Here is a 22,640-nt window from a genome sequence, read left to right as displayed (position 1 = left end):
GTTTAGAAAACAGTGTTGGTGGATCCGAGTGTGGATTTTTCTCTCATTTCATTTCTTGTAGGAATCAGCTGTAATAATTATCAGTTTCTTAGTAACTATATATTAATGTAAACCAGTACCGTCAAACTGCCGAGGAAAATAAATGCTTTGGTTGCTAGCCTGTAGCAATCACTGTGCATGTAAGAACAAGACTTTTCGTTGTCTTTATACTAATTCTTGACAAAACTCTTCTTCGAGATTCGATGAAGTTCTTCATACTATCTCGTGTTATTTGGCAACTGGCACAAAAAGAAGAAGTCCTTTTCAATTTCCATAGACGGGCTAAATGATGCAGCCATGATTGTAGAATTGAAGCTTTTGAGTGTTCAAGTGAGCATGTGACATAACTGGATGGGGATTTTCCCCCCGTATATAGATTATATGAATTACTTGGCAGATTTTTTGATAATTTTACAAGGAGTTTTCTTGTAATAAGGTATTTCGTTGCTTATTGAATAGATAGATCTAAAAATTATTGTTTGGAACACTTTTGTTATTTTTACTAGTTTTTTTTAGATTTATTGTCCTTGTTCAGATTTTGTATTAATTTTCTTCGTACTTTTGGATAAAGTCTGTTTGAGAGTGTGGTAGCGGTTGCTATTGCTTTTCAAAGTGTTTTTACTTAAAAATATATCAAAATAATATATTTTTTATTTTTAAAAATTATTTTTAAAATCAGCACATCAAAATAATTTAAAAACACTAAAAAATATTAATTTGAAGTAAAGAAAAAAATAGAAAAAATTCAAATTATTTCAAAAATATTTTTAAAATATAAAAACAAACAGGATCTAAAGGTCTTGTAAACCTATAAGGAGGGAGACTACTGTTGAACTTGTTTTTCAAAAAATAAAATTATGAATTAAAGATTTATATATGCAACCTTTTTGCTAATCAAGTCTTCTATATTTTATAGATAGCTTTTGTCTGCATCATTAAATATTTTGGTATTGGATGATTAAGTTAATCTGAATAAAATATATTTTTTATTAAAAGGACATTGTATCATTCTATTTTTTTGTAACAAATTCTTTAATATTGACTTGATAAAAGTTTGGACTAGATTAATTTACTGGGCCGATATCTATTTTTGATTTAGAATAAAATATAACTCGGATAATCATGAACTTTTTGAATGAATTTATTATGCCAGATTTAATTATAGCTATGGTTGGTAGCTACTTTCTCGTCGGTTCAAGGGACCAATATATATTATTATTATCTTTGTCATGTTGTTATAATTTGAAACGTTTTTTTTTTTTTTCATCATTAGAAGGAACAGCCAGTGAGATCAGTCGGATTGTAGCTCAAATAGCATCACCACCTCCTTCCTGCGAAAGTTCCTCGCCGAGCCTCTTTTAACTGCAACAAAAAATGAAGAACAGAGAAGAACTGATTACAGTAACATTTGATGATCAATTTTTTTCATAATTATAACGAGTCGAACTTTGTTTTTCTTTGCCAATGAATTCAATTTTATTAGTTTTATAACTAAAATAAGAATTTTAATACCTTTTTTTATTTCTTTTTCACATGAAGCTAATTGTTAGTGTACGTAGTTTAATTAACTTTTCCTTTTCTAGAAAAAAAAACTAATTATTAGTAGTTATATCCATCCAGTCTTTAATTAAGAAAGAGACTGAAAAAAACCATTTAGGTGGTGGCCCAGTGGTAAGAGCTTGGGATCAAGAGGTTTGCTTCCTCTGTGGTCTCAGGTTCAAGCCCTATGGTTGCTCATATGATGGCCACTGGAGGCTTACATGGTCGTTCACTTCAGGGCCCATGGGATTAGTCGAGGTGCGCGCAAGCTGGTCCGGACACCCACGTTAAACTAAAAAAAAAAAAACTGAAAAATAATAGATAATTTATAAAAAAGTGTTTAATCCTATTTTTTATTTTATATTCATTTATGCATCGCGTAAAACCTTAAATAATATAAAATAAGTTTATTAAATCACCCAAGGCCACCAATTAAAATCTAAAATAATAATAATAAGATTACATCAGAATTTATTAGATTATTAAATTGGATTAATTTTTCTTATAATATATTTTTATTGGTTGTCATCTTATATTATCTTTGACTCTTTGAGACAAAATATTCATTTTTTTTTTTGTAATCTCTTCTTCAAGTCGCTACTAATACTAACAACAACAAAAAAAATCAATATCTAATTTTGTTAATTCTTCGGGGTTTTTTCAAGAGTTCTTAACTATATTACTAAATACAGGTGACCAAAATAAAATATTAAGAGATGTTTAATGATATGATTTATATTATATTTTTACTTTTTATAATTGCTACTAATATTAAATAAATAAATAAAAACATTCATAGAATTTATATCCATACCTAAAAATTTTTTTTACCTGTATCCTAAACATGATTAAATAATAAATAATAAAATTGTATAAAAATAGAAAAATATGAAATTAAAATCATTTTACAAGAGACCCTTGGTTATAGTTGACTTATACTTTTCTTTTTTTAATTGAAACAACTGTTCATGTGCATTGCAAGACAGAATAAAGCAATTATACCCGCCCTATAAAATATTCACCTCCATTTACTAAAATAATGGGCATGGAAAGAAGAGTACTAGTTTGTTCCGGTGATTTTTTTATTTTTTCTTTTCACATCATTTTTTTATTAAATCTTGAATTTTATTTTTTATCACTGAATCTTTATATAAAAAAATAATTAATATTTTATTGAAATTAATTAATTTATAAAAAAATATTTTGAAACATTCACTAAACAATTACTATTTCAATTAATTAAGGATTGCATAGGAAAACATATTTTAAGACATGACCGTTATTTAAAATAATAATTATATATAAAAATATTATTTTAAAATACAGTTGTCTTTAAACGGTAATATCTTTCATATACTTTTAATCTCATAACTTTTTACCAATATATGCTATTTTTAAAAAAATCCTTACAATATGCGAATAATATATTATCGAACTACCCTTGACGGTCCGGAGGCGAGGGAAGCCGAAAGTAGCAGGGAGTGGTTTTACCTTTACATCAATGGATAACAGTGCAATTATTAGGCAAAGGCCCATCATTTTATCTGTTGGAAAAAAAATATGAGCATGATGTGGGGTCCACTGAAGTCAACGTAATATTCCCTGTTTTGCTGCAACTGCCTGGAAAAGTGATGTAGAAGCCTCCAAAAGAAGCAGCAGGAAGACAGATGATGTCCGAGAAGGGTCCCCTCCCGAACCCAACTAGCTAGGAGCCATGAGGCACAGGACCACCATGAAAAGTTAACCAAAGGCATAGAGAGAATAGAACAGATTGTGTAGTCAGAACTCCGAAGTGAGGGGTGCTGGCTAAAAGGACGATGACAAGACGTCGGGGCGGCCATTCTCGTCGGTTGCGTTTCGAATGTGGTTTTGGTTCGAGAACACACCAAATTTTGCTGCAGTAATTTAACTGTTAGATTCAGAATTGAGATGTTTTTTTGCCCTTTGCAAACCAATAATCAAAAGTGGGGCATGGGATGAGATTAAAAGAATTCATAGAAAACCATATAAAATAAATGGATTTTTTAAAGAAAAATCAGATTGGTAAACTAAAAGTTTTAATAGAATAATATTATTTAAAAAAATTTAAGTGAAATAGCACACTTTTTGTCTTGTCGTGCTTTTGAAACGCGTATTTACTAAAAGTTGTTATTTCTAAATATAACAAGATAGTTGTTGTACTTTTGAAGCGCGTCAACTTAACATGTAGTCTCACTGTCAATTCTCTAACTTAATCAATCAACTAGTTGATCCAGTTGTATGAACCGATCGACTATTCCATAAAAAAAACATATTTTTATGAAAATTTTGTTTCAAATATGTTTTATAAGTCTAAATATACACATTTGTCCGACTTATAAACTAAAAATTAAACTCCGATTAAAATCTCAAAAGGTTATTGTTTACATAATGATTATCCTCTGTTTTTCAGTATTAATTGACCAATTTATCCAGAATTTAATTGATATCGCGGTTCAGAATCATGATGTTCAAAAGTATGTTATTTCACCAACACTTTAACACTTTTTATTGTTGTGTTAATTTGTCATTTTGTTTTAATTTTGCAGTAAATAAAATATTAATGAATAATTACCATTTAAAAAAACACTAACAAAATAGCCCAATCTTAGCCGGTCGTGATTCAAAAAACATGGATTTTCATGGATGTCGCTATCGTGATATCCAACAAAATTAAACCCCAATCTCCATTCTTCTCCCCCAACATAAAATATATATATATATATATATATATATTTACTAAATATCATATTTTTTCAACCATAATTTCTTTATATAAACTGTTTTGAAATTGTGACAAGTATGAATTGTAATATTACTCTAAAATGCCTTGCAGCCGTGACAAAAATTTAATTCTTTTTGTGCTAATAACCTGAAATAGCCTTTCTATATCGCCTTTGGTCCTCAAAGAAGCCACATTATCCAACCAAGTTCTGCAAAGAAGCCTTCCCCCCCAATAATTGTCAGTGTTGCCTGTCATCTTTTTGGAAGTTTTCCAAAGGCATCAACTCTTGTTTTTTAGCACTTTTCATTCTTTAATGGTTACCAATTTGATTCCGAGCACCACTCTCCGTCTGTTCATGCACTTCCAAGAAAGAGAAAAATGGAATGTTCGACCTTCTTTCCTCTGTCTGGCTCGAGGAATATTACCACTCGGGAAATCGCGGCGAGAGACTCGGGGACAGACCGCCTAGAGGCCCATCAGTCTTTCGAGTTTGTGAGGCCTTCCATATCATATCAGCCCAAGCCCACTTCCCATTTGAGGTGATAGCCTGGGCTGGTATGCTTTTGGAACAGAGTGGTCGAGTCTGGCCGCCATAGCCCAGTCAGAGCTGGACTTTCTCTGATGGATATTTTGAGTTCTCGAAACAGGTCAGGCCCTGGGAGAGATATGGGCTGTTCTTGAAGAGAAGAAAAGGAGATGGTAATTAACACCCTTGCACAAAAAGGAAACATTATTTGTTTTTTAATAGAAAAAAAACATGATTAATAAAGAGATAACGTGATTAATTATAAAAATATCAAGGCTTAAAAAATTATTGCTAGCTTGTGTTAAAAAAAAGGGAACAAAACTCAAATATTTAAATGAAAATCAAATGAGTAGTCCAGATTGATGTGTAATTATCTTGAGCTTCATCACTCATTGTTCTTCCATTTCAGTTGGAGGGAGGAATCGGATCCTGGTTCCTATCTTTGGTGAGACAGTACAATATTCTGTAGCGAAATTAAAGTCCTAATTACTTGTAAACTTGGTTTGCTTTAGAATATTAGATGAGTTTCTAGTCTACTCCGTGTTACAAAAACTTTTGATGCAAGTATGTGTGTGTATACTCGAAATAGGAACGTGCTTGATTGTCGTTGAAGATTATGATTTGGGTTTTAAAAATATTTTTAAAAAAATATTAATTTTTATTTACTTTTTTATATATTTTTAAATCATTTTGATAGATTAATATTAAAAATAATTTTTTTAAAATAAAATAATATTATTTCAATATATATTTAAATAAAAACTCATCGTTATCACTATTCAACGCGAGTGTAGCTTTCATCAAGTTGCAAGATTAAAGGTATCTTTGCCAATAGAATCGCTTCATCTGTCAAAATTAAGCTTATCAGCTCAACAATCCGAAGAAGAAACCCACACGAAAATGTATAGTACTTTAATGCAGCCTACTTTTTTTTGGGGTGATAGGAACAGACAATATTTCTATTGATCATTTCATCATCACTTTGATGAGAAATATTTGATAAATTTGGTGGGAGAAGTTCATCATCCTTCTAATATCCAACAGTAAACATTAGTTTTATTATATCGATCACTTGAACTTGGGGGGGGGGGGGGGGATTATTTGATATTGTATGGAACTTGGATTCTCGTTGATAAACACATTAACAAGGCCGAGTGTAAATAAGTAAATAAGAACATGCCCCTATTATAAAGCTAGGATGATCTGATCTGATTCCAGTCAGCGTGTCTTCAAGCACACTTTTTGCAAGCAATCCACGACCTTTTTATATTGATTAACTATTTGTGGCAGATGTTATTCGGCGGGAGGTGAAGCTCCTCTTTCCTTCGTTTTCCTTCTTCGTCTTGCTTGTCACTGAAGGCAGGCACAAGTGGGCCTCCGAAGTTGTTGACTGGTGGTTGGGACTTTACTATTCCAAGAATTGCATAACATAACGTGTTTGAGTGCAGCTGAAGAAGCAGATGCAATACGATAAGATAAGTACATTTGACCGCCACCTTTTTTCCATGTTTATTATTAACATTCCAAGGGTCGCATGAATTGCTGGTTTTGCCCACCTTTTGTGCTGCTGTTTCGGCTTAAGCCAGGTCAGATATCAACTTGTCGAACTACTACTTATAGGCCATTTAATATTGCATTCATTATAGACACATTGACCAAAACCAAACTTTCAAAGATACCTTAGTGTTCCTACCAGAAAGAAAAGCCCCCTATTTTGTATATTGAGTTTCAAATGGTACTCTTGGCGGAAAGGATTAGCAAGCTATACTCCAAGATGGAGAATCATCATCAGCACCAGCAACCAGAAGCCTTATCTGCTTCTTTACAGGCTTTTAGATCCGATGTTTCAAATTGCGTACACCAATTGTGCTTGGATTTGAAGCCCGGGTCAGAAACCCTGTCCTTCTCATGGGTTCTACAATGTTTTCAGCTTATACCCTCCATCAATAAAGCTTTTGCAAAGCTGGTTGTGGATATAGACTACCATATGAGCAAATGGAAGTCCCAGTCTGTTGAAGAATATCTCAAGTATAGCTTGAGCTTGCTGGATCTTCTTAACTCTATTAGCTCTTCTCTGTCTCATTTAGAAAGAGGTCGGCTTTCTTTGGCTCATTCTTTGAGCCTCGTGAAGAGTTCACCTTCTTCGGCAATTGAGCATATCAAGGCAATCAAGTTCAACAGTTCAATCAAGAATTTCAAAGGCCAAGACAACATTGACGATGAGAAAGATAGACCTTGCTCTGGTGAGGAATGGATCATTGATCAAGCTTTGATTGAATTAAAGAGTGTAGGATTCTGGGTATGTTATGTTCTGTTGGCTGGTCTGTCCGGTGATGCTAAGGCATACTTGGAGATGAGAAAATCGACTACTGGGATCTTCTCTAACTCTTCAGTGATCAAACTGGACATGAGTATTTCTGAAGCAGTAATGGATAGAGGGGTTGTGTTAAAGGAGGTTAAAGAGCTGAAAGAAGCAGCGGATTGTATTGCAGCGGCCACAGCTAATGAAAAGGAAAGTTATCGAGCTGAGGAGATGCAGAGAAGATTGAAAGCATTCGAGCAGCTGCTGGATGGTTTGGACAAGGAAGTAAACTCTCTCTTCTCCAAAATATTGGCTGGAAGAAATGAATTGCTTGATGGCATTCGACATACGAAACAATAGTTATGTTGATCCTCTGTATATAGGTTGTATTATTTGATTGTATTATTTTCTGATTGTAGCTATAGAATTATTTGTAAGTGGCAGAACGCCTTTTTACGTTGTTATGAACTTTGAATTATTAAATACTTGTGAAAATTGTCTCCATGATCTCATCCACACAGTCGATATTTTTCCAGTAAGAGCAGATGCGATGCAGGTTTCTACATCTATTAACAGGCTGGAAAATAACGAAGAGAGGGGTGTAGCGTAGCAGGTTAGAGGCGTTCCCACCCAGGTGGCTCGCCCAGGCTCAAGTCATCACTGCAATGCTTGGTAACAATAACATATCAATGCATTTTTTAATCTCACAAGTTCAAATGATTGGATGAGGAAGTGTAAACCTTCGTCTCATCTACTATATGGAAAAGCTAAGTTCATCATTTTAGTCATTGCAAGAAACTAAGCACTACATGCCATTTCAAATTTAGGCAAACCAACTACAGTTCTTTCTTTCTGCCTCACTGGAAAGTTCAGTCTTTCTCCTGTAAAAGCAATATCCGCAACCCACTATTTTCATGATTTTCTTTTGATTGACCAAACTGATGTCTCAAGAGAAACTTTAGTCAACTGCGGCATATTCTTTTCAGTTTTGTTGGCTATATTAACATTACAGGAGAACGGCAAGAAGGATAAATTTACAGCAGGCTCGGTCGACTATCTGAATCATTGGAATGGCTTTCTCCTTCTAGTGCTTTCCTCTTGCGATTGGTGTCAGTTGGCAGCCTGGGAAACGTAGAGCGTATATGAGAATGAGAACCAGTAACATAGTAGCTATACGCAACAATATTAGTTTGATCAGGCTACCCTTTCAAATCATTTGTGAAAGAGAGAATGAGACTGAATCCGTGTAAATAAAAGAGAGATTGAATCCACTGCTACCAGAAGGTATGAAAAGAAAGTTAAGTCCATATCTATCAAATGAATTATCAAAACATTGTATGAAGACTTTAAACCTCAGCTAGAGTTTGGTTGGTTTGGGTTTGAATGTGCAAGGAAGCAAAGGAAAAAAGACTAGCAACAGAAACCAGTATGCCAATTCATAAGAACTGAATGATCAGGTGTTTTGATAATGCAACACAGAAGTACCAGATAATGCAACTGCGGGTTCACTACCAAAAAAAAAAAATCTATATACAAAATCACCTAAACGAAAAGGAAACAATAGGCAGCCGCATGCAGCCAGTCAGATAGAGGATAGAGGGTGAATGATGCAAGAAAAACAGCATACCCTAAATGCAAAGTTGTGTCTGAATCGACTTTCTCAATGGAGCAAATATAGTGGGCTACTGGAGGGCTTGTGGCGCCATTGTCTATGGGAGGATTCTTCCTTTCTGTAGCATAGTATTCAAGATAAGTTGGGACTGGATGATCAGTTGATGGAAAGAAACCTCGAAGCTCCTCAATCTTCAAAATGTAAAGAATAAACAGTACATTCCATTATATATATCAGACTTTTCAAAGAAAAGAAAGAAACTAATAAAACAATCCTTGCCTGTCTGCGCAAAGTTTCATTCTCCAGCATGGCCCGCTGTTCCTGGAAACCAAAAACTAAATGAAGTACTCTGAAAAAGAGTATCAGTTTTCATAACAGGATGGATCATAACCTTAGTCCAAAAAATCTATGACAATATATAACAAAAATTAATTTTCAGCAAGTATTTTTTTTCCCTTCTGAAAATGATTGCAATATTCAGAAGGACAGGAGAGTACCATAATGTACATTGTCTAAGAAAAAAAGGATTTAGGTCAAAGGAAAACATGCTTCATCAAGAGCTCCAATTACCTGTACTCTTGATTGCTCTAATTGTTCCATCAGTAAGTGCTCCTGCAAAGGTAAAACATGTGGTAATTTACCACAACAACCAAAAATCTCCCAATTTTGCTTTCATAACGAAACTTGGATAAGTAAAAGAAGAAAAACACAGCAGAACCTTTTTCTCTTTCACGAATAACAACCCTTCATTTAACTGATTTTCTAGTTGTTGCAATTCTTTCAAGCTCAATCCAGTCAGGTCCATTCCCGAAAGTCGCCTATAAGTTCAGAATCAGAGACAGACAATAAGATCTTGCATAATTCCAAAAGCTACATTTGACACAATCAAATAATTTAGTGCAGACATACAACTGTTTCACTTGTAGCTTTGCAATTTCTTCTTTTAGAACATCGACCTCTTTCAAATCTGGTTTCTGAAGAAGAATGTACAGTAGAAAAAATTAATCAAAACAAACTGCTCCACCTGATAAAGAATCTCATCCAAAAAGCAGAGTCTATACGTGCGCAAACCACAAAACAAGCACATTGAATGATATTCTGCGAGTGCTAAGGAGTGAAAAGGGAGAAAGCAAGTGCAAAGTCTCATCAATTTTCTCCAGCGTTTCCAATTTGAGTTATTTTTGTCTTAGTGTTTTGTTTTAACTCTACTATTGGAAAGCATTTCTCCTTAAATTTCCATAGTACATCTTTTATTTGCGTGGGGGGTTGGGGGGGACAATGATCCTGCCGATGGATAATTTTACTTCATATCCGAATCAACAATCCCGCCTGAGGCTATTTATCAAACATTGTGGGGATCCCAAAATGTAGAAGTCAAAACAGAGGGAACAAGTTAGTATTTGTTTCTCTTATACTGTTCGTTTTAACCTGGCGGGCATAGATAGTTTGCATACAATTTCACAACAAAGCTTATTCAGGAAAAAAGTCATCAAACATCATAAATTTGGTAGGGATGCCTAAGAATCTTTCAATCTTTAAGGCATTGCATAACATGGAGCTTGTTATCAAAACTAACCAAGAAAAATTTTAATGCCTACGAAAGGAATTGCTTGTATTCACATCTAATTCTCTTCTCCAAAATAAATTCTCTAAAAATTGAATTTGATAAGCCCATACTAGCATAGAAAAGGAAGAGACAAGGTATCAGAAGAACGAAAAATAAGAGGAAACAAAAATAACACCACCTTTTTTTAAGTAGGCATGCCACCAGCATGCACAAACACAGAAGAACATAAGGTACTAGTGAAAACATGAATCGAAGACTACCTCAGCCTTGTATTCTATTTTAGGCTGCTCTGGGGAATCTAAGAACTTGTTATATCTCGAAAGTGTTCTCTTCATGCTGCCAAAAAAGACCAATAAGAGAAATTTAGTACTTTCCGTCACCTACATGTTTTAGGTATTGTCGTTGTTTTAGCTGAGAATGCTTTAGATAAAAGCAAACTGACAAACACTTGAAAGAACTCAAGGAACATAGATTTTTCCCTAGACAAATAAACAAATGAAACACAATAAAACAGAGTGATAAAACATTTTGAGAAGAGGTTGAAAAGGAAAGTAGAAGGAAACATTCGAAACATCCATGACTAAAGAAGCAGAATATAAGGTTGAAACCTGTCAGTATTCAATAGATTAAATGTCCTTCATTTCCTGAAAGTACGAGAGCAAAAATCATAGAGATCAAGAATTTCCATGCAGAAGCCACAACTCCACAAAGTTAAATAATACAGGCGAGAGTTTAACTTGCTTCGTTACTTTATTTTCCAGGATTACACCACGGGGAGAAATTTTTTAGGATCTACTGATGTACTAAATAATAAATTCACGGGCACAATAATGTGCTGCTCATCAAAACATCTTTAGAAAACAGAGCACCCAAAAACGGATCCATTAAAGTGAAGAAAAAACCCAAAACTTCAAATCCTTTTGCATACATTGCAAAAAATCCCCATTTTGTAAATCGACTTAATTAAATCTGAAAAAAAAATTATAGGAAAAGGTATCTCTATCAACCTACGACAACAAATGCACGTGAATCAATGCAAGCTAAAACCCTGCAAAAATCTTTCTCAGAAAACCTCAGAGAAAACCATTCCAGCAGACAGCAGATATGATCCAAAGTCGCATGCAAAAAAATGCCTAACAACCCCCCTCAAAAAAAAACATGATTCCACTATTTAACCACTTAATTAAAAGAAATTGCGACGGTAATTTAAAAAGCAATCATGTTAATTTATGAAGTTCACAAAATAAAAACTAAACTTAAAGCTCATCAATACGAAAAAATAAATATATATATATATATATATATATATATATATATATATATATATATATATATATATCCTATTTTTTTATTAAAAAACCTGCAAAAAAAAGTAAAATAGCTAAAATGGACTCCAAAATCACAACATAAATCAACGAAGTTATGCTATCACCAGGTAACACATGCAATCACCTAAAAATACTCATAAATACCAAAAATTTACCAAAAAGAACTTATTTTTACTCAATGAGCAATATTTTGGGGGGAAGAAAACAGAGATTATACATGCATACCCAGAACTGGAAAACTCAAAAAGCTTGCCAGTATTTGAGAAAACAATTACAGCAACCTCAGCATCACAGAGAATGGCAAGCTCTTGAGCCTTTTTAAGCAACCCGGCTCTTCTTTTTGAAAACGTGACTTGCCTGCTATTTGTATTCTCAATCTTCTTAATTTCAATCTTTCCTCTCCCCATTATAATTTTCTCTTGAAAACACAAAGACCCAATTGATCAAAAACCCCAAAGAAACCAAAAAACCTGAGTCTTTGAAATCAAGAACCTATGTCGATGGTCAGGTTTTAAAAGAAAAGCAAAGGACTTTGCTTTCTTAATTTCTCTAGATAAAAAGAAAGGGGCTTTATTTTGGGTTGCTAAATATAGAAAAGAGAAGAGAAAGAGGGTCAAGAGAGAGAGAGATAGCGCGTTTTTATTGACACAAATGGCCTGAGAGAGAGGGAGGGGGGGGGGGGGGGGGGGGACTACAAGCGGCGAGTTTGCATGGCTCTGTACTCCTCCTATTTAGAGAGAGTGTTGCTGCATGATTCCTTTGCCACATTTGGAAGTGGTTAGGTGCTGATAGACTTTGTGGGACCTACAAGTTTTGTCCTCTGGGCAATTCCTTTGTATAGCCTCCTCGTTAGGGAGGTTTCAATTTTTATTTTTTATTTTTTTTTGCTGTATTTAGTAATTTTAGCAGTAGTATTGCTAATTGTTTTCTTTTGTATGTATTTTATTCCTTGTATAGAGGTCTAGTTTTTTTTATGGTCTATTTTAAGCTTTTATTTAGCTATTAAAATCTTGTTTCTAGTTACTAACGCATCTTACTGTTCACGCTATTGTTTTTGCAAATGGGTTGGGTATATAATTCTTCGATTTAGATAGTGATTGATATTATAATAATAAATTAAAAAAAAATAATTTATTATTATTATAATGGTCTCTCGTCAACTTTATAGGACCCACATGTTTTGTCCTTCGGGCAATTCCTTGTATAGAGATCTAATTTAGTAATTTTAGCACTAGTATTGCTAATTGTTTTTCTTTTGTATGTATTTTATTCATTGTATAGAGATCTAATTTTTTTTATATGGTGTATTTTAAGCTTTTATTTTTGAAAAATAGCATAGTTTGCTAAAAGTTAAAAAAAAACAACAGGTTAAAAAGTTATTTAAAAAATAGCACAAATTAAATAAAATCGCGTTTCAGAATATCATTATTATACACGGGTGTTATTTGAAATGACAGTCACATCTCAGAATATATTTTTCAACACAACCGTTACTTGAAATAGCGGTTCTTTACTGGATGTTTCGAAGTGTTTTTCTTTTACAAATTAATTAACCCCAACAAAAGTCAATCAAATATTTTATGAAGATTCAATGGCCAAAAGATAGGATTGAAGATCTAATGGCCAATAAGTAAAAAAAAGATAAGGTGACGTGGGAGTAGAGAGAAACATGAGGGGAAGAAAGAATAGATTACCGGAAACACACTAAGACTTTATTTTTGACATACCTGATATCGTTAAAATTATCTCGACGAAACAATTCTAACTACACTTTAAAAGAACATCAAAGAAGGTCAATATTAACCTTGAATAAAACTCTTAACAAATTACAACCATGTTTAGTAGTGTTTTAAGGTGTGATTAGAATTTTCTGGTCAAGATCTTTATAACGGTACATGTGTGTAGAAAACGGAGCCTTGATGTATCCCCAATGTCTTATTTTTTATTAGTCATTGAATTTTGAATATTATTTTTCAATCATTGAATATTTATTAAAATTTAAATTAATTTTTTATACATGTTAATTGAATTGGGAGAGCATGGTTTTTGGAACAACCACTATTAAGAATAGCGATTGTGTTTAACTATTATTTTTAATAATAGTTGTATTCAAACTATATTAATTTTTTAATATATATTACTTTTCCAAAACTTTTACTAAACAATTTTAGAATTCTAAAATATCCTTTTATTTAGCAATAAAATATTGTTTCTAGCTAGTAGCGCATCTTCCAAATCTATAGAGTTTGCACTGTTCAAGGCTATTCTATATTTAGTGCTCTAGTTCATTACCGCCATTTATTACAGATAATAGACCATAAATAGCATCGTCGTGTAGCCTTTTTGCATCTCTTTGCCAAAAAAAAGAAAAAAGAAAAAAGAGATAAACAGAAGAGAACCCTTTTATGCCAATTTATGTACTCTTTCTTTTTATATTCATTGTTTACCAAATTTAAGGGGAGGATAGTAAATTGCTTTCGCTGTTTGCAGGGTTTAATGCTTCTTGTGGCTGTACTGCACTTAATGCAGCGATTTATTTATTCTTGCTGGATTTAGTAAAGGCACTGCCAAAGATAGTGAAGGCTACTCGTGAAGGCACGGTGTTTCGGGCTGCCATTTTGGCTGTAGTGGAGAAGACGACTTGGGAGTTCTATCAATATTGTAACTGATGTTTGCTGTAAATGTGGTTTCTGGTCCTCGTTGGATTTAAATTAATTTCCAGATTTAGTGTTCTTGGCTACTTTAGAGCAAAAGGTGTAACTGCTGTATCAGTTCTTCCCATGACTCTATCTCGGAGACGAAGCCGTTTCTACAGTCGGATCAAGAGTTTTGTAAAAAACAATATGCAGGTCATGTTAATTTTATTTTTCAGAAATACTTGAAGTGTAAAACCAAAATTCATTGCATATTTTTAATAAAATAAATCTATAGTTATAAGTAAATTAATATAATTTTTTTTTAGTTTAACGTGGGTGTCCGGGCTAGATTGCGCGCACCTCGACTAATCCCACGGGCCCTGAAGTTAACGACCATGTAAGCCTCCAGTGGCCATCATATGAGCAACCACAGAGCTCGAACCTGAGATCACAAAAGGAGCAAACCTCTTGGTCCCAAACTCTTACTACTGGGTCACCATCTAAATGGTTTATATGATCTTATTATGCCGTGTCAAGATGTTTATTTATTTTTATTTAATTAGATGTTAATATATTTTTTAACCAAAATAATAATTTATACTATACTAAAATAAAATTTCAGTCATTTAAAATGAGAAGAAAAAATTGTATTTCTCCGATCTAAACTTGATTTTCTTATTAATTTATATATGACTGTCTTAAAGAAAAACATGTATTACTGTTTTCTAAATACAAACTTATCATGATATTAAGCGTAAAATTAATAAACACTAAAATAAAGTCTTAGTATTTTATATATGATTGAAGATAGAAAAAATAATGAATGTGATAAAATAATACAAAAGATTTATTTAAAAATAAAAAATAAATAAATATTAATTTAATTTAATATTCTTGTTATTTTTTTAATATCAAATACATAATAATTAAAAAAACATTAATTTTATTATAAAAACCTATAATATTATTTCAAAACCATAAAAAAATTAAATAATAATTAAAATATAGAGCCTGACATAAGGCCAACAACATAGAGCTAAACAACACGGGCATGTGACACAAGGCCTACAAGGTTGTTCTTCTCTTTTTTAAAAAAAAAAAACAACGAACATCAACAACATTTTTCGTTCATTTTCAACCAATTGAAAGTCGATTAAAAAGCTCATTTTTAATTTTTTTTTAGCCTAAAAACACCTAAAAAAACATTATAAAAACCTTAATAAACTCGTTTGTGATTTTAAATTAGCACCTAATCATTTTAAAAAATAAAAAATTAACTTGAATTCAAAAAACTTTATCGGTCTCAAACCAAACCATTTTTGTAAGACAAGATTAATATCTAAAAACATTTTAATACCGATTAAAACTTATTTAATATTAAAATCAGTTTTTTTTATCATTAGAATGTGATGAATTGATGAGTTTCTTACTCATTTATCACTTATCAGCAAGTCTCGTTTTTCTCGTTTAAATTCATTGACTAAAAATAAATAAAATGAAATTTTAAATTAAAATTATAAAAACTAGGAAAAACTTAGAGAACGAGAAGAAAAAAAAGTACGATGGACTAAAAAGAAAGCTAGCACGGAGAAACATTTTGAGCTTGCGGTACTTTCATAACACATTCTTTGGAGGGTTTTCCCCCCTCTATATACGGGTAGGGTTGTCATTGATCTCTATCTCCCCCTTCATCAATTGGAATTACTCTATACTAACAGATAGGATTTAGCTCCTCTCAAGCTAGGGATAACATAACACGTCATGTCTGTGAAATCTCTAAAACATTGGTGGTTTGGATTTCTTCATGGAGAAAAAATGACTATCTGACCATTTCTTCCATCAAGAAATTAGAAATGACCCAGCAAAAGAACGATCGTATCTACATCAAAAGTTTGGTGCCTAGTACTTGAAAGCAATTTCTTTCTATCCTCTTCAACAATAAACTCAGGATTCTTAAACTGTAAACGTATCTACAAGCCTATATTAGAAGTTCTTACCCAACAATGCCAGCATTTTGGTTACTCTTCAGAGCAGGTCAGATGACACCAACAGGAGTCAGTCAAGGTAAACAGAATAATACGAGGTAAGCTTTGCATGATGCCACTAGTATTTTGGTTTCCTATGGGAATGGTAAGAGAAACATGGTTGGTGCTGGCAGCGGGTTCATCCAAAGAAGACACCTGAATAGAATGATCGGGGAAACAGTGGATGCAGCTCCTCCAATGAAACAAGTTTTACAGTGAAATTCATGTAAAAAAAAAAAGAACTAGAAATCAGAATCCACTCCTATAAATGATACAGGAACGCCTATTTCACAGGCTTTTCTCCAAAGGGTTCAGATATCGTTCGATCCTATTATTCATTTGCACAACCAGCACAACCAGAGGCTAATTTTAAACGTCAAGGGAAGCAACAACAGAATCTCTATCTAGTAACAAAACTGAAAGGGCAACAATAACTAGTCCTTATGGCACAAGCAACAACAATCATACATCGAGAACATTACTGCTTCAATGTATTAGTCTTATAAAGCATCAGCAATCAATGGGTAGGAGGATATATCACTCACTTCTGTCGTTTCATCCATCTTTTTACACACATATATAAAGTGAGAATCCGGATCTTCCAAAACAAAATCTGCTGGAAGTACGCCCGTGTCAGAAATGGGAACAGGTTCCAAATGCGAGCTTGATGAGCTACCGCCTGGTTTTTCAAAACCTGGTCTGGCTGAAAAGGTATGGGAAAAGGGTAAGAACAAATTCTAGCTCCTTATATTGAAGTTGATAACTTGCTATTGAGAAGCTCACAATAGTATCATAAACTCAATGAAAAATCAGGATTCAGAAGTCAAATGCATCCTATACTAAAAATGACAGGACTAAAAGAGATATGCATCAATCATAGATAAAACATGATCATAAATAGAAAATGCTAACACATTCCTTGTGCACATATGGCACTTGAATGGGGATCACAAGTGTCATTGCAGTATGGATTTTACACTATGATGCATTGCTTCAAAAAGATTAAACATTTTAAGTTCTAAAATAGAAAAAAGCCCAAACAAGAAGGAAAATGCTTCTTCCATTTCAAAAGACAATTCCTATTTACTTTGTTCATTACACCATGGAACGCAATGAACAGGCACCTACACTTGCATACTGGTTGATTTTCCTGTTAGCATCACAGGAATAATACAGGTTAAGAAACCACAAATGGTTAGACCAACCAAAAATTTATATTATCAGTTTGGAGGAGATCGCAAGGCATAGCTGGCTGCAATTGAGCCTTGAGCTGACTTGCTCTCAGTTTTAGTGCTCCATACGCAGCTAATATCATTGGTAACATCAGAAAGAATGCTACCACTTGCATATGCCTTGCATGAAACTTCCATTGTTCCTTCAGGAAAGTAAATAGAGGAGTCAATCTGTAATTCCCCAATTACAAAGTTTATCATATCCATTGAAAGTCAACTTTAAATTTCTTTAAGAACCATTATCTAATACTATTTAAGAACAATTTGAAGTATTGCATGCAGCATGGAACAATCTATTCCCCAGAGACAAGAAAAACTGATGCTTTATTTCACAGAACAGGCACATTCTATATGTAACAGAATCCTGTGTGCATGAGAAGGCGGCAGTGCCTGATCCCCTTTCGAAGTTCCTCAAGATACGGTATACATCAATACAATGAGTACCCAGACTTTAGCCATATTGTTCACATAAGCTACTGAAATAGCAATTTATGACTCCAAACCAATCACAAGGACAGCTAGATATATAAAATGCCTAGCTCCACTGCTGTGAACAGCTGAGTTGATATAGTCAAAAGCTATGAGGTATCAAACCTTAAAGCTAATAATCAATCTAACTGGTAGTTATGACAATGAAGACTGAAAACAAAGACTCTTACTTAGAATATGACTTGTCCTATATCCCTTTTTCTATACTTCTTTAACGATTTTTGTCTTATTTATTGTTTATTTCTGCAACGACTTCTTAATGCTCGGAATCGTTTTACCTGCTATGTATTTCACTTAAGCACTTTAAAAGGATAGTTTTTAACCAATACTTTTAATTATAACAATCATACAAGGAGAGTTTGAATTGCATAATGAATAAATGATGTGTGTTGAGTTTGGAAAGAGAAATTGTAGAAACATGTACATGGATCATAACAACTGTGAACTTTAAATCAAGCCTGAATTAGCAAGTTGAATATAACAATTTCTGACCCAAAGTTAATGAATTCAACATACAAAAACTATGAGGACAGAGAAAATATTCTGTAAAGCTCAAGGTGAAAAGCCAAGAACACTTACGTATTATGTACAATATGATTTTCCAATTGTAAATGGACCGGGTCAAATGAGGCATCCTTACTTTGGGATCACCATAGGTTATCTGTATATGAGAATTTTTTTTTAAAAAAAAAAACATCATTTTTTAGAATTTCCAAAAGCATAAGGTGAAAAATGAGAAGAATATAGCTTTCTATTAAGGTATATGGTTACCAACATATAAATTCCTCCAGGTTTAAGAAGCCTACAAGAAAATAAGGGGAAAAGAAGTTAGTGGAGATTATTGCAATTATAAAGTGCACATACACACAAAAACACACAACACATTTAAGAAGCCTACAAGAACAAAAGGAAAACAAAAGTTAGTGGAGATTATTGCAATTATCACGTGCAAGTACACACGTAAACATAAAACAGCATCATATTTCTAAGGAGAATAAAGTATATATTGTTAACACCAAACAAAATGAGCAATAAAACTTATAAAGTTTATGCATAGTACAACCTGCTTACTTCCCCCAGCATTCTGACACTGCTAATAGGAGCATCACTGCCACACTACACAGATAGTTGTACAAAAAATCAACATAAGGAAAGAATGGTCCTAAAAGCCTCAGGACTAAGAAAAGAATTTATAAGAGAATGTGGATGCACATCATACCATCAACGAATCGAGAGTCCCTGGATTGAGGATTGGTAGGCCATGAGTAAAGGAGGATGAATTTGAACAGCAAGAACAAAGTCAACATACAAACCACTAAGTTAATAAAAAACCCATCAACATTAAAAAGAAGATCTAAAGGAAGAGAGAGGAATATACCCTTGTCCACAACAGCATCAAAAGATTTGTCTGGGAAGAAGCTCATATCTCTAGCATCCATTTCCATGTCTATCATACATAAATCATAAAGGAAGCTCACACAGAAGTAGAGGTATCTAGTTAAGAAATGGCAATGTTTAATTACACAACGGAAGTTAAAGCAGTTCTTTTAAAAGGATACAATTGAGCTGATGGACATGCTCGTATTTTCTTCTCATAATGTCAATGGCCACTGACGAAATATCAATGTTCGTTATGTTTTCGTATCCATCCTCAACCATGTCCTCTGACATACCTACAATGCAAAACCAATGGCATCAGATGAATAATCGAATACATAAATATGCATACAGAAACACACACATGCACGTGAGCGTCTCTAGATGCACAAGAACAGTAACACCCCGTTTTCTCTGCAGAGTTCAGGAGCTCATTTGATAAGAGATGTCCATGCAATAAAGTTTGTCCAATTTTACAGTTGGCAGAAACATTACAGGTGAACGTCATCATCAAGATTAGGGTTACATCCAGTTTACCAAACAATCTGTAAAAAACAATTTTGCACCAAAATTCGCTGTTTGGGACTCATATTTACATTGCAATGATTTACAACAATTTCACTCAAAATTTGAAAATAAAGTCTGATTAATTAAATCCAATATCAGACCTTACTAGTTGGACTGGCTTAACAGCACATACAAACTTTAACGAATACTTCTTTTATTTCTCACATTTCCATCACCTACCAGAATAGCATTCCAGTTCAGCCCACCAAAAGTTCTAATTCAAAAACAAACATTGAGCTGATTCAAAACAAGAAATCAGAGCCCAAGTCCGATAATTTCAGTACAAAGAACAAAAACGGGAATCAATTCGAAGACTGTGGGAATTAGTAGTAGTAGTAGTAATGATGATGATGATAATAGTAGTAATAATAATAATAATAATAATAATAATGAGGGAGAGGGAGGGAGTGAGATTTGAGAGGGGATAATTACGGGCATTGCCACAGCCAACCATGAGGACACGAGAGGAAGTAGGGATATAACGACGAACAAAGGGGCGAAGAGAAGAGTAATGCTGGTACCAATCGAAGCTCTCAGCTTCCTGGACGTATCGCGCGTCCCAGTACAAGGCGTCTCCATAGTTGTAAGTGTTGCAGCTAGACACGTCCCTGTACATCTTCTTCGCTTTGCTATTTCTGTTTGGACCAGGAGAAGCAAACAATTATTATGGTTGTGTTGGTGTTGAGTTGGCGGTGGTGTTGGTGGTGGCGGCGGCTAGTTGGTGGTTTGGGCTTTTGGGGGGGTTCGGTTGTGAGACGTGTGGGCTAACGCTACTTCTTTTTTTACCCTCTTGGTTGCGAGGGACTTTCAAACTACGAAATAAAAGTACGTTAAGGTTATGAGTCTTATGACTTATGACCTCCCAGGGTTGGCCCCTTTAACCGATTTTCAAGAATTTTCTCTATTGATATAAAACTAGTATATTGGCTCCCGATTTGCATTCCAGCAAGTTAATATTATTTTTTTAAAAATATAAAAAAACTATCAAAAATATTTTAAATGTTTTGGATTAGTCATGTTAAGTCCAAGGTGTTTGGGTCTGGCATGACTGCTTGATCCAAGACTCTTGGATCTGGCAACTATATCAGACCCAAGCAAACAACAAATAATAAGAGGATAAGTGTGCACTTTAGTTGTTACAAGGGAGAAAAGAGAGAAAAAACACAAACAATTGATCACCGACGGCAATCCAATCATGATATATTTACATGCATCGCACCATATGGAAGAGGGCACAATTGTGCATCTATTTATACGACGGATGACCTAATTTGACCACCAAGAAGCATCCACACGCCTCCTTAACGGCGCGGATGCCGTCCACTCGCTAAGGCATATGAAACACACACCAACAACTTTTCGATTAAAAATAAAAAATACAACATGAAAATATTAAAACGCCTCTCATTGTCCTCTTAATTACACAACATATCCATATAATTTCACTGTTGTAATCTACAGTAATTTGTGTCTAGAGCTGCAGTAAAATCTTCACGCCATTTAGTTTTCTTTATAATATAACTAGATAATTGGTCTACTATCTTGACATTTTTAATGTTTTTTTAGTAGAAAAAAAATTGATATAGGAATTGATCTGACGTTACTCGATTATTTTGGTAGGTTCAAAGACAAATTGAGTAACTGATAAAAACATTATTTGACTCAAAATAAATATTTAAGATAAGATTTTTTTTAATAAACATCAAGATGACAACATATTGGATAAATTTGAGTCAACTTGAGTTAACATTTCAATATACATACCAAGTCATAAGATCACAATAACCTCGTAGAAAGAAAATCAAAACAAATTAAGAAACTCAATTTTCAATAAACTCGACATTAAAGATGAAACTGAAAAAAAAAATCAATTAAAAAAAGACCTAAAAAATAACTCAAGTCAACTCGGGCTAACTTACCAAACTCGTGAATCGGATCATGAAATCAAAATAATCAAATAAAAAACAAATCAAATTAAATTATAAAACTCAATTCTCAGTCAACCATATATTGAAATGTGAAATTAAAAAAAAAAACTGATTAAAAAGGACAAAAAAAAAACAACTTGAGTCACTAGAATTAACCCATTAGACTTGTGAGCTGAGTCATGAAATGGAGATAACCTCATAAAAAGTAGACCAAAATAACACAACGAAGTCTAATTTCCTGTTAACCCATTGTTAAAAAAAAATCTAGGAGAAACAAAAGTCAAATAAAAAAAGGAGGAAAAACTTGAATCAACCAAGTTAACTCATTTAACCCATATGGTTTGGGTCACAAATCTGAGTTAAACTCATAAAAAGTAAATTGAAAAAAAAATAGCATAATCCACAAAAAATTTAATGTTGAAGAATGAATTTGATATTGAAAAAAAAATATAAATTAGAAAAAAAATTAAAAAAAATATTTATTCAAGTGGATAATGTTACGCGATTAAGGGTATAGTAAAACCCTCACCTCCTCTAGTTTTTTGTTAATCTTTCTTTAACTTTTCTTGTTATAGTCAACAAGTTTTTTTTATCCTATTTTACCGGTATATGCTAAGTTGTGGTCAAAATGTAATTTTTTTGAACTTGAAAAAAAAAATCTAAATCATAATGAACTATTTGATTTTATTAAACTTTGACTTATAAATCAACCTTAAAACTTCTTAACTTGA

General features: G+C 33.2%; 2 protein-coding genes across 6 annotated transcripts; both read right to left on the bottom strand.

Annotated features, from left to right (window-relative positions):
* Positions 1-7,912: 7,912 nt before the first annotated feature.
* LOC7467354 (agamous-like MADS-box protein AGL15) lies at positions 7,913-12,335 on the bottom strand. Of its 2 annotated transcripts, none has more exons than XM_024608011.2 (8): positions 11,882-12,335; positions 10,589-10,664; positions 9,671-9,735; positions 9,480-9,579; positions 9,332-9,373; positions 9,041-9,076; positions 8,777-8,952; positions 7,913-8,271 (listed from the first exon to the last, which is right to left on the bottom strand). In XM_024608011.2, the coding sequence occupies exons 1-8, from the start codon at positions 12,061-12,063 to the stop codon at positions 8,184-8,186; spliced, it is 765 nt and encodes a 254-aa protein (XP_024463779.1). In that variant the 5' UTR covers positions 12,064-12,335; the 3' UTR covers positions 7,913-8,183. The 2 variants fall into 2 exon arrangements, with proteins under 2 accessions (XP_024463779.1, XP_024463778.1); XM_024608010.2 differs by having other exon boundaries at positions 9,041-9,082; positions 11,882-12,332.
* A 4,180-nt stretch (positions 12,336-16,515) lies between these two features.
* On the bottom strand, positions 16,516-20,833 carry LOC7482311 (uncharacterized). Of its 4 annotated transcripts, none has more exons than XR_002983678.2 (9): positions 20,414-20,833; positions 19,597-19,710; positions 19,416-19,484; positions 19,257-19,276; positions 19,101-19,153; positions 18,809-18,839; positions 18,617-18,698; positions 17,445-17,691; positions 16,786-17,019 (listed from the first exon to the last, which is right to left on the bottom strand). XR_002983678.2 is itself a non-coding variant. In XM_024608401.2 (9 exons), exons 1-8 carry the CDS (start codon positions 20,595-20,597, stop codon positions 17,537-17,539), a joined length of 708 nt encoding a protein of 235 aa, XP_024464169.1. In that variant the 5' UTR covers positions 20,598-20,833; the 3' UTR covers positions 16,891-17,019; positions 17,522-17,536. The 4 variants fall into 4 exon arrangements, 3 of the variants coding, with proteins under 3 accessions (XP_024464170.2, XP_024464168.2, XP_024464169.1); XM_024608401.2 differs by having other exon boundaries at positions 16,891-17,019; positions 17,522-17,691; XM_024608402.2 differs by lacking the exon at positions 17,445-17,691 and having other exon boundaries at positions 16,516-17,019; positions 20,503-20,830.
* Positions 20,834-22,640: the final 1,807 nt, after the last annotated feature.

Source organism: Populus trichocarpa, chromosome 9 (assembly GCF_000002775.5).
Source record: "Populus trichocarpa isolate Nisqually-1 chromosome 9, P.trichocarpa_v4.1, whole genome shotgun sequence".
Lineage (NCBI taxonomy): Eukaryota > Viridiplantae > Streptophyta > Magnoliopsida > Malpighiales > Salicaceae > Populus > Populus trichocarpa.
This window is presented reverse-complemented; position numbering and strand designations above follow the sequence as displayed.